We start from the raw sequence: 17,168 nt of genomic DNA, 5'->3' as shown, positions 1-17,168 counted from the left end.
AGAGTAGTACTATAAGGAGGAAAATACGATCTAGTCTAGGGGACCCCCAGTGTCCCCGACGCATCTCTGGGCGCGCGAATGCCCTGATGTGAGGCGTACCCCCATCAGTCCGCCGTTCCCGCCGGCCGTTTTAGACGCGCCGCCTTCGAAGATGAGATGACTTTCATAAACAGGATCAATGTATGTGTGCTAGCGGGTTGCATAATATATAACGTGTACTCGGCCGCTTTCGCGGGCGCTGTTCCCTGTCTATTGGTCACCGAGTGTGATTGTCGTGCTGCTGTATTGTGCAAAAGTTCAGAAATGTATCACGTAGCTTAAGTTATTGTCTTTACCTTCAATATTCACTTCAGCATATCCCACGACCGGAAAACGACGACAAAAGAGTGGACGGTACACGAGATTGATGGTAAGAGAAGATGAATAGGTGGTAGTCGGAAGCTTGGTGCCTGCCAAAGTGTACTTCAGTACTGAATTGATCGGCGAGCAATGAAAAGAGGTTTACACTGTCGCACAAGCAACATCATGTCGACGATCGACATCAAGCAATGACACAAAATATACCAGGTAGCTCTGGTTTGTGTTCATGGTCAACGGGGAGTCCGTCGGAATTCCCTGAGAAACCATCATTCGATGGGCAAAACTGCGAGGCGATGGATGCGAATGCGTCCATAGTATGAATAACAGTAAGTGGGTTTCACGAAGAGCGAAGAACAAAGTTGGAGTGGTCTGTGAGACTCAAAAGCGTATTGGATGGTAGTGGTTGGTGGTTAGCTTTCTAAAGTCACCAGACGAATGACCAATGCCATATTGTGGATCTGAATGCTTAATAAGAGTCCACAATTCTTCGATTTGTGGACCAGCGCAGCTCGATTCGGCAATTGCATCCTTGAAATAGCGGAGCTATCCGTTCGTGTCGAGATATCGGAATCTTCGCGTGTCAAGGGTCTAGATATTGGAAGCGTTTAGTAGTCTCGACTCTTGAGTTGAATGGTGAACAACACACGCATCAACTGGGTCAATAATAATGTCAGTCGTGGTGAGTCCGAGGCCTTGGACGCGCCCACTGTTAGTAATGGTCCCGTCTCGACTGCTACATCCGTTATGCAGATAATGCAGACTTTGGCAATATTGAATGCCACGGCACAAATCTGGACTCCTCACATCGAGCGATATTCAGTCTTCAAAATAATTCAAAAACGCCTTCATTGCCCACAAAGCAGGGAAAATTGACCGTACTCCAGGAACAATAACCGCATTGACCAAGTCACCAACGAACTACGTGTTGTGCCATCAGCCATAGCACTGCAAAAGCAGAAACACGACTCGCTGTCCAGATGTGCTGCCAGCCCATCGGTGAGCAGTTCTACTTAGTGATTGCAGAATCTTTCATGAGCTTTAGACTATTGAGATTGCAAAGTGCATGAGGTAAGCAATGGGGTTGACTCATGGATGCAAAGCAAACCACTCATAGTACTACAGTACTCACCGATCGTAAATTACAGCGAAGATCGTCGCAGCAATCACTGTCTCTAGCGCAGGTCCCGAATTAAGGAGAGTATGCAGTGACAAACATACATGCTGCCAAAGCAGTGGTAACGAAGACGAGAAAGGAGAAATGCATGGTTTATGCGATTTGATGCGAGCTTTGTTGAAGGGGCTCTGAACTACTCTAAGGTGGACAGGGCTTCTATGGGCAAAACTTGTAAATTGATTTGACACATTGGTTGCGCCTGGATGGCAGCTGCAGAACTTCAAGGCGGATGATTTGGAGTCAACCGTGACGGATAAATCTACACCGTGACTTTCTGTGACATTTGTGACTGCACGAACTAGTGGTTAGTATCACGTGTTGATCTCAGCAAGTGTCTCCTTGCTCGCCCATCTCCATGCTCTCTCATCTCCTTGGCACTTGCCCGCCTGCTGCCCATTTCTTTTGTTAGCTGCTCACTTACCTTTTCCGTCTCGCACTATCTCTTATCCTGATATCACCTTCGACACCATACGCTATAGAAGCTTCTTGTGTTCTGCACCGCAACGTCGATCCTCCAGTACGACTTAGCTAATCATCACGGTACATATTTAGTTTCCCCTCGTCTTGTCGACGCACCTCAGTATTGTCTTGATACACTACTGAGGTATGCATAGTCTCTAGCCTCGCGCACGTCTTGTACTGATGCACCTTAGCTCGTTCCTCGCTAGGTACCACTAATATTAGTATTGTCTTGATACACTACTGAGCTCGTTCCTCGCTAGTGTATATCTTTCACGCCCACCAGCCTTCTGTTCTTTTCCCGCTCCCTTCTTGGTGATAACTGCCAAGATGTCTTCGTTACGATAAGCAAACGTTGACACAGCAACCTTCATACTCCGCTTGCAGGTACCGATGAGCCTGCGTGTGCTAATGTTTAGCCCAGAGATGTCCTCCATAGCTAGGGAATTAAGCGCAGCTCAACGCGCTATAATAGGAGCCCGGACAACCCCGAACTACCATTTTGGTAGTACTGTGCCCTTCAAGTTCCACCATTCGGACGCGCTGAAATTGCCATTAGGTCCTTACTGTGTTCTTTTGGCTAGGCGCCATCACACGTTCTCCATGTCCCCGCAGGCAACGCGATAAAGTGCCCATACTTGGCGGACCAGGGATATAGTGCTTCTTATGAGCAGACAAATTATTTTGAGACAAAGGGCATAACTCGCGCCTCACTTCGGACCCTGCAGCATCGATAGCAGTCCTTCCGTGTCTTTTACTCCTCTTCAGCCACTTACCATTTAGATATGACACCCGGTATATATATTACTTCGTTCGAGTGACTTCCATCTGGACCGCGTGAACATTCCCACTGTTCTACCATCTTGATAGTAATGGAGGCCAACAATGACTACGATTTCTCTCTCCCAATGGCGTCGTTGCTTCGGGTTGGCACGTCCAAAGCTCATGGAGCTGCAGAGCACAGTCAAGGCGGCGTCCGGCTCACAAGTGGTGAGCTGGACAAGCAAGAATACGTGTATTTCTTAATGATGCTGTGGCACGTCTACGCGTAAGCTTCGTTCAAGTCACCCTGTATACTGTGTGTTGACTCACACTCAGTGAACTCGAGCGGGGTCTAGAGGCGCACGCGTCATACCCAACGCTACAACCGACATATAACCCTACGTTGCTTGCTCGCACTCCAAGTCTCTCCCAAGATATATCATATTTGCTTGGGGTCCCTGAAGCAGAATGGCAGACGCACCCATCGCATAGCTCTCTGATGGCGTCACCTCCTAAGCCTTTTGTGGAATATACCACGCGCCTCCGGGAGCTTTCTGAGTCTTCAGATCCTACATGTTTACTCGCACACGCTTACGTCCGCTATCTTGGTGATATGAGCGGTGGCCAATTCATACGACGACGTATAGCCAAAGCATACGATCTAGACACAGATCGAGGAGATGGAATACGATTTTACGATTTCAAGAAATTGGACAGTAGTGAATCTGCGAACATGGGGGATCTCAAGAAAATCAAGGAGTGGTACAGAGATGGAATGAACGCTGGTATTGGTGATGATTCCACATTGAAAGGTTCACACATTGTCTTTGAGTCTCTCCGTTTTCTGAATTTGGATCCACTAGCGGCTGTATTGGAAGAGGCCAACAAGGCCTTCAAGCTGAATGCTAGTATCTTCGATCTATTGTCAGGGGAGGGGCAAGTCCAGGAACCACAGCAGTCGGCTGTCTCTGCGCCGAAACCGGCTAAGGCACTACTATCTGGCCCATTATTAGTTTCCTTCAGTGGCCTCCTTTCAGTGGCAATGACTGTGGGCCTGGCTCATGTCATCTACATGGGCGCTAGCCACACCAGTGGCAATTGTGTGCTCAGGGGAGCCGAGTATTGGTTACGAAACATTCTGTCGATTGCATAATGATTTTGAAACGTATTCTATTTCTGATAGGATGGGTTGTTTTGGAACGAGCATTCCAAACTTCAAGTTGTAGCATATATTGTACAGTTCATCACAAGACAGGCTTGCGTGTATTATATAACGACACTTTCATGAAATGCATATGGACTTTCTGAGATGTGAACATTGCTATTGAATGTTACGAATACAAACAATGAACAGAAGTAGCCAGCTACTATTAGTGTCCTGCAGTGCTAAATCTATTAGGCTACATATAGTTCGTCTGGCATAGGTCATCGACTTCTTGCAAATGCGTCCTTTCCATAGTCCTCCTCGAAATCGACGGTCGAGGCACGCATCGGTTGCATAACGAGACTCGCCGAACTCTGGGAGTCATGCAACTGCGCATAGGGACCGCTCTTAAAACCGCCCACAGAAGCAGCTCCACTATTCTGTTGAGCAGCTTTCTTGGCGGCCTTCTTTGCCATCCGCTTGCGGCGACAGCAACAACACCACACGCAATAACTTATGAGGATAATCAATAACACCAGGCCTCCGACAAGGATATAAGGCCAACGACTTAGAACCAATTCTTCGTATGCTTGCTTTTTCTCCGCGGCACTCTCGGGTGAGTGTTGTTCCTGTGATGCAGGAAGCAGTGCGTATTGAGGGGAGTTGATCGTGTTTTGCCCATTCAGCCGGACCTGAATAAAGTCGTTGACGGCAGATTCGACATTCGTGAGGGGAAGCAATTGGACGTAGGGATTATTAGAATTTGAGCCGCCGGTGATGAACTTTCCATAATTAATCAGGGTGTATGTGTTCCGCACTGCAAATGTGTCAAACAAGTATTGTTCACAACAGGTCGACAACTTACGGAAAGCCATTCCCAAAATCATATCATACTCTCCAAGAAGACTGAATGCAGATGTAACTGGTTGAAACTGTTTGGAAGGTCCACATTTAGAAAGCTTCCTGTTACGCAGAACTATTACATACCGTTCCCAGGCAAGCGGGGTTTCCATTTGAGAAGGTCACTCCAAAATCACTCGACGATACGTCGAGTGGATGAATAGGGTATGAAACGCCCCCAAAATTGAAGGTAACATTAATAAGTTGCCCGCAAGGGACTAGCCAAGCCTGATCTGCAACTGACCATTCGGCGCCCTGTACACGCCCATAGATGGCATCCGACACCGTTCGGGGCACTTGAGGCAGAGTGAAGCCAGAGTCTAAAACTCCCACTATTGTGCCATCAGGAGCTTTCGGGGCAATCGATGAATATTTTATGGGCTGTCCATCAGGCCCAATAATGCCATTATTCTTGTCTGTTACAATCTGCCAATGCTGGTCGATATTAGTCACTCTGTAAACCTTCTCAATCGACAAATGTGGCATGTTCGTGATGTTCTCGAATCCTGGAACGATTTCTCCGATGGTGAACTGGCCAGTGATATTACTCCCTGGGTCACCTTTGCGGCTGAGCATCATGGTTATGTAGTCATTTGAAGACGATGACGATTGTTCGAAAATTCTGTTGATTGGGTTATTCCCCGAGTTTCCGTTGAGTTTCTTGTATATCGAAGAACCAGAATTTGGGCCAAGGCCGATGAGACCGTCGTAGCCTTCCGCGTGAATATTTGTAGAGAAAGATGATACATTCGTGACAAGGACTGTACTGAATGTCAGGAAACGAGCGGTAATTGAAGAAAGGATACTGACGGAATGCCTGGTCGTTGACCGATTGCCCAGCAAGTTCAAAAGGTGCGGTATAGATGTCGCCTGGCTATGGACGTAATGAATCATGAGAGCTATAACTTTGAGCGACTGACCAGCAGCTGTTCCAACGGCGTATGAGAGTTTCAGAGAGTTGCCTGTGTCTGTTGCTCCAGGTACTGTGCCGGTCACCCATAGATCAGAGCTGTAAACAGGCAAATAAACAAATACCCGCAACTATGAAATTTGTAGATGATGATTACCTTCCTGTATCCAGCATCACAGATATGTTTTGACCACCGAGCGTGATATTTGTGTAGTAGAAGGAGTTTTGCGTGTTTCCGACAGGTACTATGCCATTGGAAGACGATTGACGAGGGAAATGGGTGGTCGGGTTGTTAGCAACGTGGACATCGAAAGGGATTCGGAGAGCAAGGACAGAAATCGTCGAACACAACGAAGAAATAAAGGAAAGTGTGATGAAGGAGTGTTTCATGATGCTACCAAAGCGTTAATATTATGCCTGCACGGCGTGGAGGATGGAGACGAGAAGTATGAAAGACTTGATAAAATTAAATTCTTGTGGGATCAAATTGAATGCACATGTCAACGACCTTCTCTTCTCACCATCAACTACTATCAGATCAGCATGTTCTGAAATCGCCTTGGAAATGCCCTGATCATCTACTGCATTGTACTCTTATGAAGTTCATAATTGTGAGTGACGACCACCCTATCTGCCCTGGTGCTGAGCGACTCTGCATTATCAGGCAGTACATATGTTGTCAAGTGAACCATACTAGCGCTTGGTCTTTCCATAAACGAATGAAGTCCTTAGTAGGAGCTAGTCTCTCCCTGTAATGCGGTAACTTATAACAAGAAGCATGAATGAAATGGTGAGCCTCAAGCACTGCAGGCATGTGGATTCTGAACGCCCGTTCGATCAATTTAGGCAGTGCTGCAAACGTAAAACATGCAGCCAACCCTCATATAACCCTGGGCCTGGACGGCTCAACATCTCCGTTTATTTCTTCTTTTCTCGAGTGCTTTTCTGTGTTATGTCGCCTTTGCAATTTTTCTCCCTTTATTTTTTGGCTATCCTGAACATCGCAAATGGGGTTCACCTCGAACTGCGTGGTGGAATTTCTAGGTCCAAGCATCATAGAAGGACAAGCATCACTGGCCTCCAAAGCACTCTGGAAGATAACCAGAATATCCAGTACATGACAAACATCACCTTGAATGGACAGTTGTTCGGTGTTTTGGTCGATACCGGCAGGAAAGTCAACTACCCGTGATGATTTTACAACCCAAAATCCTGACATTGCTATTGCCTTTAGCTCAGATCTCTTTGTAACCTCTCAGGCTCCTGGTGCTGTTGACGAGCACTTCCAGGCTGAAATTGGCTATGCCTCTGGAGGTGCTGCTGGTGAGTCGTTTTTTGGACAATATTAATGGAACGCCATTGCTCATTTCCGTTGCCTCAAGGGGAAGTCTTTTCAGCCACGATGGAGTTCGCCGGGTATCAGATTGACGCACAATATTTCAGTGCGTTATGGATCCTTCTCCCCTATCATATCTGCTAACCAGTACAAAGTATATGCAAACTCGACGGGTGGATTTACGCAAACTCTTGATGGGCTTATGGGGCTTGGGCCATACACGGGCTCTGTGATTAGATACGTCGGTGGAACAGCGGCCGCAGACCCTCCTCTCGATCGAATCTTCCGCTCTGACGACGCCATATCGAACTTTATCGCTATTCTTCTCGACCGCTCTGACGACCCCGATGAACCTTATCCAGGCGACCTCACCATCGGAGAAGTCTTGTCTGGATATGAAGATATTCAGACACAACCTCAACACCCAGTTACGTCGGGCATGGTCCCTGGGAACCAGCATTGGATGACATTACTTGACGAGAATGGGATCATCGGTCCAGATGGCAAACCTATTACCATCAAGTCCCAGGTCACAAACACATCTTATCCCAATAACGCAACTGTCGTCTTTGACACAGGTTTCACGTTTCCACAAGTTCCTTCGTAAGTTCCTTGTGGAAAATCTTCATCTAATCTCATACGTCGTGACAGGTACGTTGCCGAGGCGCTCTACGGGAACGTTCCCGGTGCCTCTTTAACGTATATGGCGGGTGTAGGAGACATCTGGGCATTACCCTGCGATCAAGAACTTAATGCCACGTTTTTGTTTGCTGGAATCAAATTTCCTATCCACCCGCTTGATCTCAGCTTTGATGTGGGCAACAACCAGTGTGTTGGAGCTGTGAGTCTGTGAACCCTTGACTCTTGCCAGCTTTATAATGATCTTAACAAGTTCCAACCATTCTCGTACGATGATACAGTAGATGGCATGGTGACGTACGATATGGTCCTCGGCATGGCCTTTTGTGAGTCTGGATACCTACTATTCCAGGACATCAGGCCCTAAATCTCAACAGTGCGCAATGCATATCTCCTGATTGATTTCGGCTCCTTTGTCGATGGGGCACCTCCTGGCACCAATGCCCCATACATACAATTGTTGCCAATCACTAATGCTAGTGATGCCTCTGTGGATTTTGCACAAGTACGCTTGGGTAACGGCTCAAGTGTCGATGAACTCACGGCGCTGACTTCACATTCTTCCACGACCAAAACTACGACCACCACGACTACCACGACCACCACATCAAACACCAAGCTGCCACTATGGGCGATTGGTGTTATTTTCGGCGTTGTTATTTTGGTTTTGCTTCTGGGCATCTGCGTATACTATTGCCGCCGCCGCCGCCGCTCGCAACATGTTTCTTCCACGCAAGCCTGCATGGGTTCCTTACGCACCCCAGAGCTACCGTCCGTTGTACGACCCCTCGCCGCAGGCAGCGTATGATATGCATTTGGCGTCTAACGCGAACCCAGCTCGCGCTCCTGAATACAAAAGTGCATGGGATGCACACTACTGAGTGTACCTGGCTTGGACCTTGCCCATTTTCTGTGATCTCATATTGGTTACTGTTCTGGGTCGACACTACTTATCGCCGCATGACATACTTTATTTGTGAAAACTGACATGGACAATTGACTGACAAGTCACCTACTTTTATGAATCAAAATCCATGCATTGAATGCCTCTCATGGTAGCGGGCATACTAAACTTACACTGTGACTCTGAGAGAGTAACCAGAATGACTCGAATCACGAATGATTCTAGTCTCATGTAGGCAGACCACAATGCTTACTAGTAGGTGTTCCTTCTATCTATCAACAGTCTAGCCTAGTAAGGATTGCTTGGTAGCTGTCATGTAGTTGTTATCTTTTCTGCCATCTATAATATTCTGTCTTCCTGGCTAGGTGAGGTGCAGCACCTTTCGACTGCTCCGAAAGTGGATCTCACCGTACCAAAAATTGTCTTACTACATCTAAATCGCTGTTGACAAGAACGTAGACATTCATGGCGCCAACAATCCATTACTATTGTCCATGCCAGTCTGTAGAGTCAATTCAGACGCCTCCGCCTCCGCATATGGCGTCCTCCTCTGCTAGTTTCCACCCTTTGCATAGCTTGTTCTTTTGCGAGGAATGTGACGCTGTTCGGTGCAATCGTTGCGTTTCGGTCGAAGTCAGTGGCTACTATTGTCCAAATTGCCTTTTCGAAGTCCCAAGCGCAAGCGTTCGCGCGGAAAAGAACAGGTAAGGCGTTCTCGTCCTCCTGTTATGCCTGTCGCTCACAAGTAACAGATGTGCTCGAAATTGTTTTTCATGTCCTATATGCCGGTCAACCTTGCAAGTAGTCGCGTCTGACCCACCTGATGGCGGCGATGGTCGGCCTTCCGTCTCTCTCAGTAACGTTGGAGAGCCTCCCTTCTTTCTCTATTGTAACCACTGTAGATGGGACTCTGCCTGAAGTCGGGATAACATTCGAAAAACCAACTGGACTCGCTGGTGCGTTGTACCCCCCCTACACATCAGTATACATCTAATCATCTATCTGATAGCGCAGCTCCAAAAATTTGAAGACTCTGCGCCCGAATCCCTGGAGTTCGAGCGATTGAAAGAGCATTTTGAACCTTTCCTCCGTACATCATCTCTTTCTTCTTTGTCTCATATTCCGAGTACTTCTTCTCATCATCTTCCCACTTCGTCTGCTACAGCCGCTGCTTCCGCCGCGCTTGCGCGTGATGTTCCCGGTGTTGCGAAGTACAACAATCTTGCTCGCAGTCGTGTGGGCCGGGACAGAACGGCAAACAAAGACGAAATGTCAGAGTACAAAAGTCGAATGGAGATCGGTGTCCTTGGTCAGATAGGGTCTGAAGGAGATGGTTCGGATGTCGAGGCACTTCGGCGCATGGAAAGCGTGGAGGAAATCGCGTCACTTGAGCAAAGATGGGGAAACAGCTGGACCACCTCGCTCAGAACAAGGTATGTACATTTTGGGCATGTGTAGGGGAAGATACTAAACTTAGAGTGCGCTTATCAGCGATCTACGACCTCTCCGGATTCCACTCCATTCCAAAGTCTCGAAGCGATGCCCAACTTGCAGGCACATTCTCATCAAACCTGAGCAGAAAGCGCAATCTGTACGATACAAAATCAAGCTTGTAGCGGCTAATTATCTGCCAGCGATGACTGTGGCCCTTCCGCACACTCAAGTGGCTGATACCACGAGGCGTCCGCAGGCTAAGGTACCCAGTGCCTTGGATGACAGGAATACTGGTGCTATGATGGCGGGAAGATCGTACCCCTTCCATCTCGCTCTGACAAATCCACTCTACGATCCCATACAAGTTCGACTTTCGGTGCAGCGAATGCATGTCACTGCAGTAACTAACAGTACTGCACCGGAGAAGGCTCGCAGGACACCCTTCGCAGTATCCCTGCCAACCTCTTCATTCCCTGTCGCTGCATTCGCTGAAGCATGGGAATATGACGACGACGACGATATGTTTGGGCTTGAAGACGATGAGCTTGGTTTGGAGATGGGTCGAACCCGAGACAAAGATGGCAAAGGAAAAGTCAAGACTGTAGGAGTTTTGGAAAAGAGGGCCAATGTTACGGTTGTTGGGGGTGAGGTTGTTATCGGGAAAGAGGCTCGAGGCCACGTAAAGGTACGTGCTTACAGAAGTGCCAGTGAACCATCTCATATTTAATTCCTTACAGTTTAATATGCTTGTTTCTTACACCTATCGATCCGATGACCCGCTTCCTTCGGAGGATGGTGCCGGGACGCCTTCCCGCACAGTTGCGAAGACACCGGAAGTGAAGACATTCACCTTCTATACTGTCGTTGATCTTGGTCCCATTCTTCCTAGGGAAGAGAAGCTGGATCCAGATATATGATGCTACGCCCTCATGCACCTGTATTGCTGCCACGCATAGCTTATGCCATTTTTACCTCTACCCCAACATCACAATGGTGCAAGGCAAGTAATCTTCCGCGAAATTGATCAATCGATCTAAGTATGGGTACCTGTGCTTGCATTGGTCCGACTGCGCTCTCAGATCGGTGAGTTTGAGACTCGCCCCGTCTACAATGAATACTGCGGATGGTCAGGATTTAAACTTGAGTTTGGGGCCAAATTAGCTCGGATGGTTTTGATTCGCGTCAATCTACAGCAAGATGATATAAATGGTTCCTGATTACAATCGATTTAGAAAATTTGCGACATATACAACCGGCTGGTCAGAAGAAAAAATTGTGCTAGTCAGAATTCAAAGAACATAGAAAACCAGTGTCAACGTAAGAGTTCAAACATGCAGGAGACTTGCAAGGACAGTCGGTGTCTTAAACTTCGAAACGCCTGAATTTTTGAATGCCGGTGGCACAGCTTAATTCAACATATACGTGGGAGTCATCACTTGATGCAGATGCACGCTTCATAATTAGCAGAACTGAGTCAACTAGACAACGATATTTACAAGATTGCGGTGCCGGACTGTGCAATAATGGTGACTCCTCCTGAATCAGTCAGAAGATGCGTATACGTATTCGCTGAAACTGGTACTGCTATAAACACCATTGACCGAGGCATGAAAGAAAATCAACACCCCACACCCCCAGATCAGAATGGAGTCTATTCCCCCTTCGTATACTCCTTCCCCACCTTCGCCGTCATACTCTCCGTCCCCACCATCACCGTCATACTCGACAGAGCTTCTTCCAGGGGAACAAACAGTCGAGGGGACTCGACGCCTATCTCTGCAAGCTCAGAATACCGGAGTCTTTCGTAGGATAACAGACAACATCACACTTGTTTTGAGAGATCAGCAGCCAGGGAGCATAACACCCGTTTACGGCAGACATGGGCTTGTTCGAGGTCACATATCTTTGCGAAGCACAGAAGGCCTCACCGAGGTTACTTTGAAGGTAGAGGTCACCCCTTTCTTCAAAGTAGCGTTATCTTACCTCCCTCAATAGCTCGAGGGTCACCTTCGTCTTGAAACATCAGGTGCAACCATCACTACATCGGTAGCATTCGATTCGTATTCTTTGTGGAGTTCTTCGTCTGCCGAGCCTTGTCCTATGACCCTCCCGTTTACAATATTCTTTCCTTCTACTTTCATGGATAAATGCAAACCGCAGCCTTTACCCCCCTCATTCGAGGACAAATATGCGACGTGCTCCTACATGCTTAGCGTCGTAGTTTCAAGACCTCGACGATTCTTATCTTCTTTCCGTTCTAGTGACTCGTGAGTATGAGTAGCGACGTTTAAATTTCACGTTTCCTGATTCGACAATTTACAGCCTTGTGGTACCCATATGCTATCATCCACGTTCTCGCCCACACACGCCCATGCTTTCGAGGGACGTGCCGTTCATGACCACGGTGAAGAGTTCCCCCGAAGAATGGCATCAAGTACTCTCCACCATGAATGCAACAAAGAATTCCAAGCTCACGCCGGTACAATGTCTTGTAAGTCTCTCAAATCTTGGTTTGCTCATAGTCCTGACTGCTGTGGTAGCTCTTTATACCTTCAGCACAGGTTTATCCGTTATCTGAGACCATACCGTTCCACCTCCAATTGCGTGCCCCATCGAGTTCATTAGCCCCATTCATTGAAAAATCTGCACCTGATCACAGCCTTCCTGTGTCCTCCTCAGGGGAAGTCACCATCCGTGTGTACTTACTTCGACAAGTGATTGTCAAAGTATTTGAAGAACAAAAATTGTCCAATCGAATAATAGGAGAAGGCAAATTGACGTACTCTGCCCCTCTACCTGACAACCATCACTCATATCGCAACGCCCCGCTTGAGGAGGGCATTGACTGTTTGGACTGGGATGGCGAACTGCGATGTACTGAAGATGTCACAGTCGGAAGCTTCGCAACAAACCCGCTCTCGGTTAGAGTGAGTTCTGAATCATGGTTCCTATGATTTCCCTGTTGACGATATGCCTAGGATTTTATTGTGCTTTCCCTCGAGCCTCTGCGACCAGTAAAGTGTCCGCTTCTTGCGGTAAAACACTTTCATCCGGTTCGTCTGGTGACAGACCCATGGTCGGATCACGGAGTGACTTGGTAGCATTTTTTGGGCCAGTTATTTAAGTGTCAAACTCTTTCGCATACTCTACTATATCCCGGATCTAGAGCTTTTATACATACGATGTCGTGTCTAACTTCCTAGCCCATTTACTAATCATGGTGATTGGTTCCCATAGGATTGGGAACCACTTCGGGACCGTCTTACTACCATGGCGCGTCATTTGTCACCTATCAAAATAGCATGAGACTACTCTCTTATACCATGCGGAATATTGTACCCTACGTACCTCGGGCTTCGGCCAATACTTCCAAAAATAGAATTTTATTACGTACTGCTATGCCGTCCGACCCAGATCACTGAACCACTGCACGACGAATCCAGGCAACTCGCCGCATCAATGCAGGGCTTCAAGGCAATGCCCCTGGGCCTGAAGGTCGGGAGCCTGACCCGGAATTTACTAAAGATACGCGCCCCGTCGACTACTGATCCATCTGCGTTTGGGAGCAGCTTCATGGATGGCAGCCGATTCAGAGGCCTCCGAGGGTGAGCTTTTCCTTCAGTGTGGGGAAAGGGTCTTTTCTGAGCCGAGTCGGATGTCAGACCCGTCACGTCCCCGTGCGTAAGCGCCCGCCGGCTGTGCCTAAGATACGTCAATAGGTCCGCCAAGGTTTACTAATCACCATCATTTGATCCATTGTAGTATGCGTTGTTCACGCGTTCCTTTACTTACGTTGACCAAGCATAGCAAGAAACACAGGATGGTGTTGTTACGGCGCTCTCACCGGCCACCGCATCTATCCTGATCCTGTCGGACTCATCGTTCTTTCTCATAACCGCTAAATGGCGTTCAGGCCATTTCCGGATCCACGTTGCATCCGAAAATGATGGAACTGCCAACACCACCGGTTTAATTGTGACATGGGTACTATAAAGCTGTTGTCAATCATGGGCGTCCATCCGTTCAGTCTCCAAGCGTCCCACATCTCTTCCGCAAGCATGGAATCACTTTCCGTTCAGCATCTGTTGCCAGAGTACACACCATCAAAGCCTGCACCTGACTACTCTTCCAAACCACTTCCCGGCGAGAAGTGCATACAAAGATCACCTCGCTTGATCCAACGGGGGGACAATGCGTCGTTTACTTATCGGGAAAAAGAGATGACCCTCAAACTGATGGACTGTCGTGAAGAGGACCGCCATCCATCCTATGGTCTGGGGAGTACCATTCGAGGAGAAGTTTCACTTGATCATCGCCGGAGAGTTGTAGCTGTTACAGCGAAGGTATATAGGATCTATTGTATTCGGTGTTTCACTACGTTTTCTAATACCACCCATTAGCTTGAAGGTCGTGTTTACCTTCCAGGACAACCTTCTAAGGGGGTTACTATTATTTCAAAGGAGCGGACCTTATGGGAGAGCTCCACTCTAAATGGACAAACTTGTCCCAGCATCATGCCATTATCAATGTCTTTCCCGACCTCCTATCGAGAGCGTGGACAAGATCGTACTTTCCGTTTGCCGCCGTCCTTTGAGCTATCGCAACCGCAACGCGTGGCTATAGTCTATACACTGCAGATCATTGTCACAAAATCGAGAAACGTTCCGATGATTGGAAAAAAACTTTCGAGGCAAGTGCACAGCAGATTCAGATCCATCTCGCAACTAAAACCATCATCATCAGGGAGATATACATGAGCATTCACATCAAGTACCGCCCCCGAGTACGACCATCAAGGCCAGTGCCAGACTCCTTTAGCGAGGTGAAACAATCTCCTGAGGATTGGATGGAGGACGTTTGGATCACGAAACCGACTGTTGGTACAGGAAACGAAGCGTTTTTAGCACGTTGTCATGTAGGTGGTTGTCCTCGCGATCAAACCATTCATAAACTGATGTTAATTCATTTCAAGTTATTTATTCCTTCGGTCCGCGTTTTCACTGCTTCGGAAAAGATACCTTTCCATTTGCGGCTAGAGACTTCGCCACTCTTCCTGCACAATCTTGCCAAGATCTTCCTTCCTCGCCAAAATCCCTCGGAAATAAAAGAAATTTTAAACATATCTATAGTACGGCAGACTACCGTCAACATTCAAGGCACGTCGTTCAGTCACGACCAAATTCTTGGTCGCGGACGGATGGTGCCGCAATCATCATCCACCTCCAAGGTCGCAATCTCAGAATCAGAAGAGCCTGTAACATGGAGTTGGAATGGCGAACTTCGGTGTGAAGTTCCCGTCTTGAACACTGGTTTCAATACCGGCCAGATTAGCACTACGGTGAGCTAGTGTCTTTTTAAACAGTTTGAAATTGGACTCATGAAGTGATTCCAGGACTACATTGTGCTGTCTTTACTAACTCCGCCTGGTCAACTGAGATCTGACCATTCACTTCAACGCGTTATCCCCATACGACTCGCTACAGAACCATGGGTCGATCGTTCATGAACCTATTTTTCTCCATCGCATTGTGTTCTGACTATTGCACTGTATATATATTCACAGCCATATCATCTACTGTATTCTTATCGCTTTTTATTATATCTACAACTTCTTGTTATAATACTAACTTATAACTTTTATATGTTTGGTACCCCGTGCCAAGATCATACAGGCTATGCAACTTTCAGTGGCACTTTATGTTGATAATTCTATCCATGGAACAGTTTAATTCTGCGGAGTGTATCAAATGGTTCCCGTTACTGGACAAATGTACTGAATTCTGTCTCGTGTTCCCCCAATGTTTCAAACCTGGCCTGGGTTCAAGTTCACTCATCATCTTTGGATTTACAAGACTCAGGTTGTCGGACCTGAGACTTCATACGAACTATAAACATCAGGCAGCACCGCTACTAGTAGATGTGTTGACCAACCGGCGGTGTCCAATTTCGAAAGCTCCACTCAGCACGTGGTCTTACCGTGACATTGCATCAGCGCAAATGACATAGCTTGTTCGCGGCGTAGTGCTAGTACTGCTTGTAGGCTTTTGGAGCTGGCAACTCCTTTATCATGATGCTGCGCTCAGTTTTACGCTCTTCCAAACACCACAATGACTGTCTCAGACAAAGTCTACTCACTAACTCACTCTCAGAAGACGCTTACTGCAGCGCTCGCAGCTTCCCCGGCATCATCACCTGGACAACTCGTGAAAACACTCTATGCAGAGCACCACAAGAAGCCCGTATCCTCCACAGGTTATTTGGAGCTATTCATGGGTGTGCTGCACCGCGGGTCTGCGAATGAGACACGGCAGATTCCACTTGAACCTACACAAGCGGATCTCGACCGCGCAGCCGAGTGCGGGAATTTTGGCAGTAGGCCAAGTGATCTATTCTTAAAGGTGATTCAAGCGTGACAGACGTGTAATATTGACTCATTGCATAAAAAGATCTACTGTGACGTGCTTGCTGCGCTCGATACAAATCCTTGGGCTGGTGTGGTTTCGCCCCCCTTGTTGGGTTCTAGAGGCGTCGTGAACCTGAGCATCATTTCTGTGTAATTACACGGTTTCTTATTTTCTTGTTTGTCTTTCTGCTAATGCGTCGAGCAGCATTCCGGATATTATTCAGCATCACTATGACTGTATCGTCCGTGCTGAGTCAGAAGTATTTTAGCAACGAACTTTTGGCAAGCATCCAAGTCCGCTAGCAAAATATGCGATGCCTTTCTCGAACTCTCGCGCAGAGCGATGAAAAGGGGTAAGAAGGTTGTGGTGAAGATGATGTACGACCGTGCAAATCTCAAGATGCTCACGGAAAGCCACCTTCTTGTCGACGACGCAGAAATGACCAGTGATGAAGTAAAGCTCCCCAAGAGGAGCGACATGCCGGGAATCGACTTCGAATTAGTGAATTTTCATCAGTGAGTGTTTTCGGTTGTCTCTTATAAGCAAATTACTTATATGATGCAAAGACCTGTTTTTGGTACATTCCATTGCAAGTTCATGATCGTAGATCGCAAAATGGCGCTCCTGAACTCGAATAATATTCAAGACCGTCCTAACGTGGAGATGATGATCCACTTGGAGGGCCCGATTGTTGACAGTTTGTATGATACTGCTCTGATCAGTTGGTTCAGGCCCATGCGCC

The 17,168-nt window shown here is 47.5% G+C and overlaps 8 protein-coding genes across 8 annotated transcripts; 6 read left to right on the top strand and 2 right to left on the bottom strand.

Annotated features, from left to right (window-relative positions):
* Positions 1-1,014: 1,014 nt before the first annotated feature.
* EDB93DRAFT_1128114 (uncharacterized protein) lies at positions 1,015-1,744 on the bottom strand (the record flags this gene model as incomplete). The annotated part of the gene is given in 5 exon segments (XM_041448822.1): positions 1,015-1,159; positions 1,272-1,390; positions 1,401-1,565; positions 1,594-1,599; positions 1,631-1,744. Coding segments are annotated over 2 exon segments (228 nt in total), but the record flags the coding sequence as incomplete, so codon positions are not given.
* Positions 1,745-2,865: 1,121 nt separating this feature from the next.
* On the top strand, positions 2,866-3,908 carry EDB93DRAFT_1101562 (heme oxygenase; the record flags this gene model as incomplete). The annotated part of the gene is made up of 2 exons (XM_041447109.1): positions 2,866-3,041; positions 3,092-3,908. The coding sequence occupies 2 exons, from the start codon at positions 2,866-2,868 to the stop codon at positions 3,906-3,908; spliced, it is 993 nt and encodes a 330-aa protein (XP_041310530.1).
* A 144-nt stretch (positions 3,909-4,052) lies between these two features.
* On the bottom strand, positions 4,053-6,206 carry EDB93DRAFT_1128103 (aspartic peptidase domain-containing protein). Its single transcript, XM_041448821.1, has 6 exons — positions 5,867-6,206; positions 5,720-5,808; positions 5,610-5,669; positions 4,887-5,560; positions 4,765-4,831; positions 4,053-4,716 (listed from the first exon to the last, which is right to left on the bottom strand). The coding sequence occupies exons 1-6, from the start codon at positions 6,097-6,099 to the stop codon at positions 4,181-4,183; spliced, it is 1,659 nt and encodes a 552-aa protein (XP_041310529.1). The 5' UTR covers positions 6,100-6,206; the 3' UTR covers positions 4,053-4,180.
* Positions 6,207-8,565, top strand: EDB93DRAFT_1319650 (aspartic peptidase domain-containing protein; the record flags this gene model as incomplete). Its single annotated transcript, XM_041454884.1, has 10 exons — positions 6,207-6,320; positions 6,374-6,499; positions 6,556-6,882; positions 6,944-7,032; positions 7,092-7,151; positions 7,201-7,648; positions 7,697-7,886; positions 7,938-8,010; positions 8,062-8,369; positions 8,422-8,565. The coding sequence occupies exons 2-10, from the start codon at positions 6,492-6,494 to the stop codon at positions 8,563-8,565; spliced, it is 1,647 nt and encodes a 548-aa protein (XP_041310528.1). The 5' UTR covers positions 6,207-6,320; positions 6,374-6,491.
* Positions 8,566-8,905: 340 nt separating this feature from the next.
* EDB93DRAFT_1128096 (dynactin p62 family-domain-containing protein) lies at positions 8,906-11,314 on the top strand. The gene is made up of 6 exons (XM_041448820.1): positions 8,906-9,292; positions 9,341-9,444; positions 9,491-9,544; positions 9,598-10,021; positions 10,080-10,707; positions 10,760-11,314. Exons 1-6 carry the CDS (start codon positions 9,054-9,056, stop codon positions 10,937-10,939), a joined length of 1,629 nt encoding a protein of 542 aa, XP_041310527.1. The 5' UTR covers positions 8,906-9,053; the 3' UTR covers positions 10,940-11,314.
* Positions 11,315-11,466: 152 nt separating this feature from the next.
* Positions 11,467-13,430, top strand: EDB93DRAFT_1201406 (uncharacterized protein). Its single transcript, XM_041450948.1, has 5 exons — positions 11,467-11,966; positions 12,018-12,289; positions 12,345-12,513; positions 12,563-12,949; positions 13,001-13,430. The coding sequence occupies exons 1-5, from the start codon at positions 11,667-11,669 to the stop codon at positions 13,121-13,123; spliced, it is 1,251 nt and encodes a 416-aa protein (XP_041310526.1). The 5' UTR covers positions 11,467-11,666; the 3' UTR covers positions 13,124-13,430.
* Positions 13,431-13,881: 451 nt separating this feature from the next.
* EDB93DRAFT_50695 (uncharacterized protein) lies at positions 13,882-15,617 on the top strand. The gene is made up of 5 exons (XM_041456581.1): positions 13,882-14,365; positions 14,423-14,712; positions 14,766-14,937; positions 14,995-15,360; positions 15,415-15,617. Exons 1-5 carry the CDS (start codon positions 14,003-14,005, stop codon positions 15,526-15,528), a joined length of 1,305 nt encoding a protein of 434 aa, XP_041310525.1. The 5' UTR covers positions 13,882-14,002; the 3' UTR covers positions 15,529-15,617.
* Positions 15,618-16,129: 512 nt separating this feature from the next.
* On the top strand, positions 16,130-16,945 carry EDB93DRAFT_1238963 (uncharacterized protein; the record flags this gene model as incomplete). The annotated part of the gene is made up of 4 exons (XM_041451581.1): positions 16,130-16,420; positions 16,469-16,575; positions 16,631-16,671; positions 16,695-16,945. The coding sequence occupies 4 exons, from the start codon at positions 16,130-16,132 to the stop codon at positions 16,943-16,945; spliced, it is 690 nt and encodes a 229-aa protein (XP_041310524.1).
* Between the last annotated feature and the right edge of the window lie 223 nt (positions 16,946-17,168).

Source organism: Suillus bovinus (genome assembly GCF_016758785.1).
Source record: "Suillus bovinus strain UH-Sbo-P2 chromosome Unknown EDB93scaffold_10, whole genome shotgun sequence".
Classification (NCBI taxonomy): Eukaryota; Fungi; Basidiomycota; class Agaricomycetes; order Boletales; family Suillaceae; genus Suillus; species Suillus bovinus.
Note: the sequence above shows the minus strand (reverse complement) of the source record. Positions and strands in the feature narration are given on the sequence as shown.

Coding starts and splice junctions, on each gene's coding strand:
- EDB93DRAFT_1128096 (XM_041448820.1), top strand. CDS start 9,054: ATGGCGCCAACAATCCATTACTATTGTCCATGCCAGTCTGTAGAGTCA. Junction 10,022..10,079: donor ACCACCTCGCTCAGAACAAG/GTATGTACATTT, acceptor TGCGCTTATCAG/CGATCTACGACCTCTCCGGA. Junction 10,708..10,759: donor AGGCTCGAGGCCACGTAAAG/GTACGTGCTTAC, acceptor AATTCCTTACAG/TTTAATATGCTTGTTTCTTA.
- EDB93DRAFT_1128103 (XM_041448821.1), bottom strand. CDS start 6,099: ATGAAACACTCCTTCATCACACTTTCCTTTATTTCTTCGTTGTGTTCG. Junction 5,670..5,719: donor CGCCGTTGGAACAGCTGCTG/GTCAGTCGCTCA, acceptor GTCCATAGCCAG/GCGACATCTATACCGCACCT. Junction 4,717..4,764: donor GATTTTGGGAATGGCTTTCC/GTAAGTTGTCGA, acceptor ACACATTTGCAG/TGCGGAACACATACACCCTG.
- EDB93DRAFT_1201406 (XM_041450948.1), top strand. CDS start 11,667: ATGGAGTCTATTCCCCCTTCGTATACTCCTTCCCCACCTTCGCCGTCA. Junction 11,967..12,017: donor TCACCGAGGTTACTTTGAAG/GTAGAGGTCACC, acceptor CTCCCTCAATAG/CTCGAGGGTCACCTTCGTCT. Junction 12,290..12,344: donor TCTTTCCGTTCTAGTGACTC/GTGAGTATGAGT, acceptor GACAATTTACAG/CCTTGTGGTACCCATATGCT.
- EDB93DRAFT_50695 (XM_041456581.1), top strand. CDS start 14,003: ATGGGTACTATAAAGCTGTTGTCAATCATGGGCGTCCATCCGTTCAGT. Junction 14,713..14,765: donor ATTGGAAAAAAACTTTCGAG/GCAAGTGCACAG, acceptor CATCATCATCAG/GGAGATATACATGAGCATTC. Junction 14,938..14,994: donor CGTTTTTAGCACGTTGTCAT/GTAGGTGGTTGT, acceptor ATTCATTTCAAG/TTATTTATTCCTTCGGTCCG.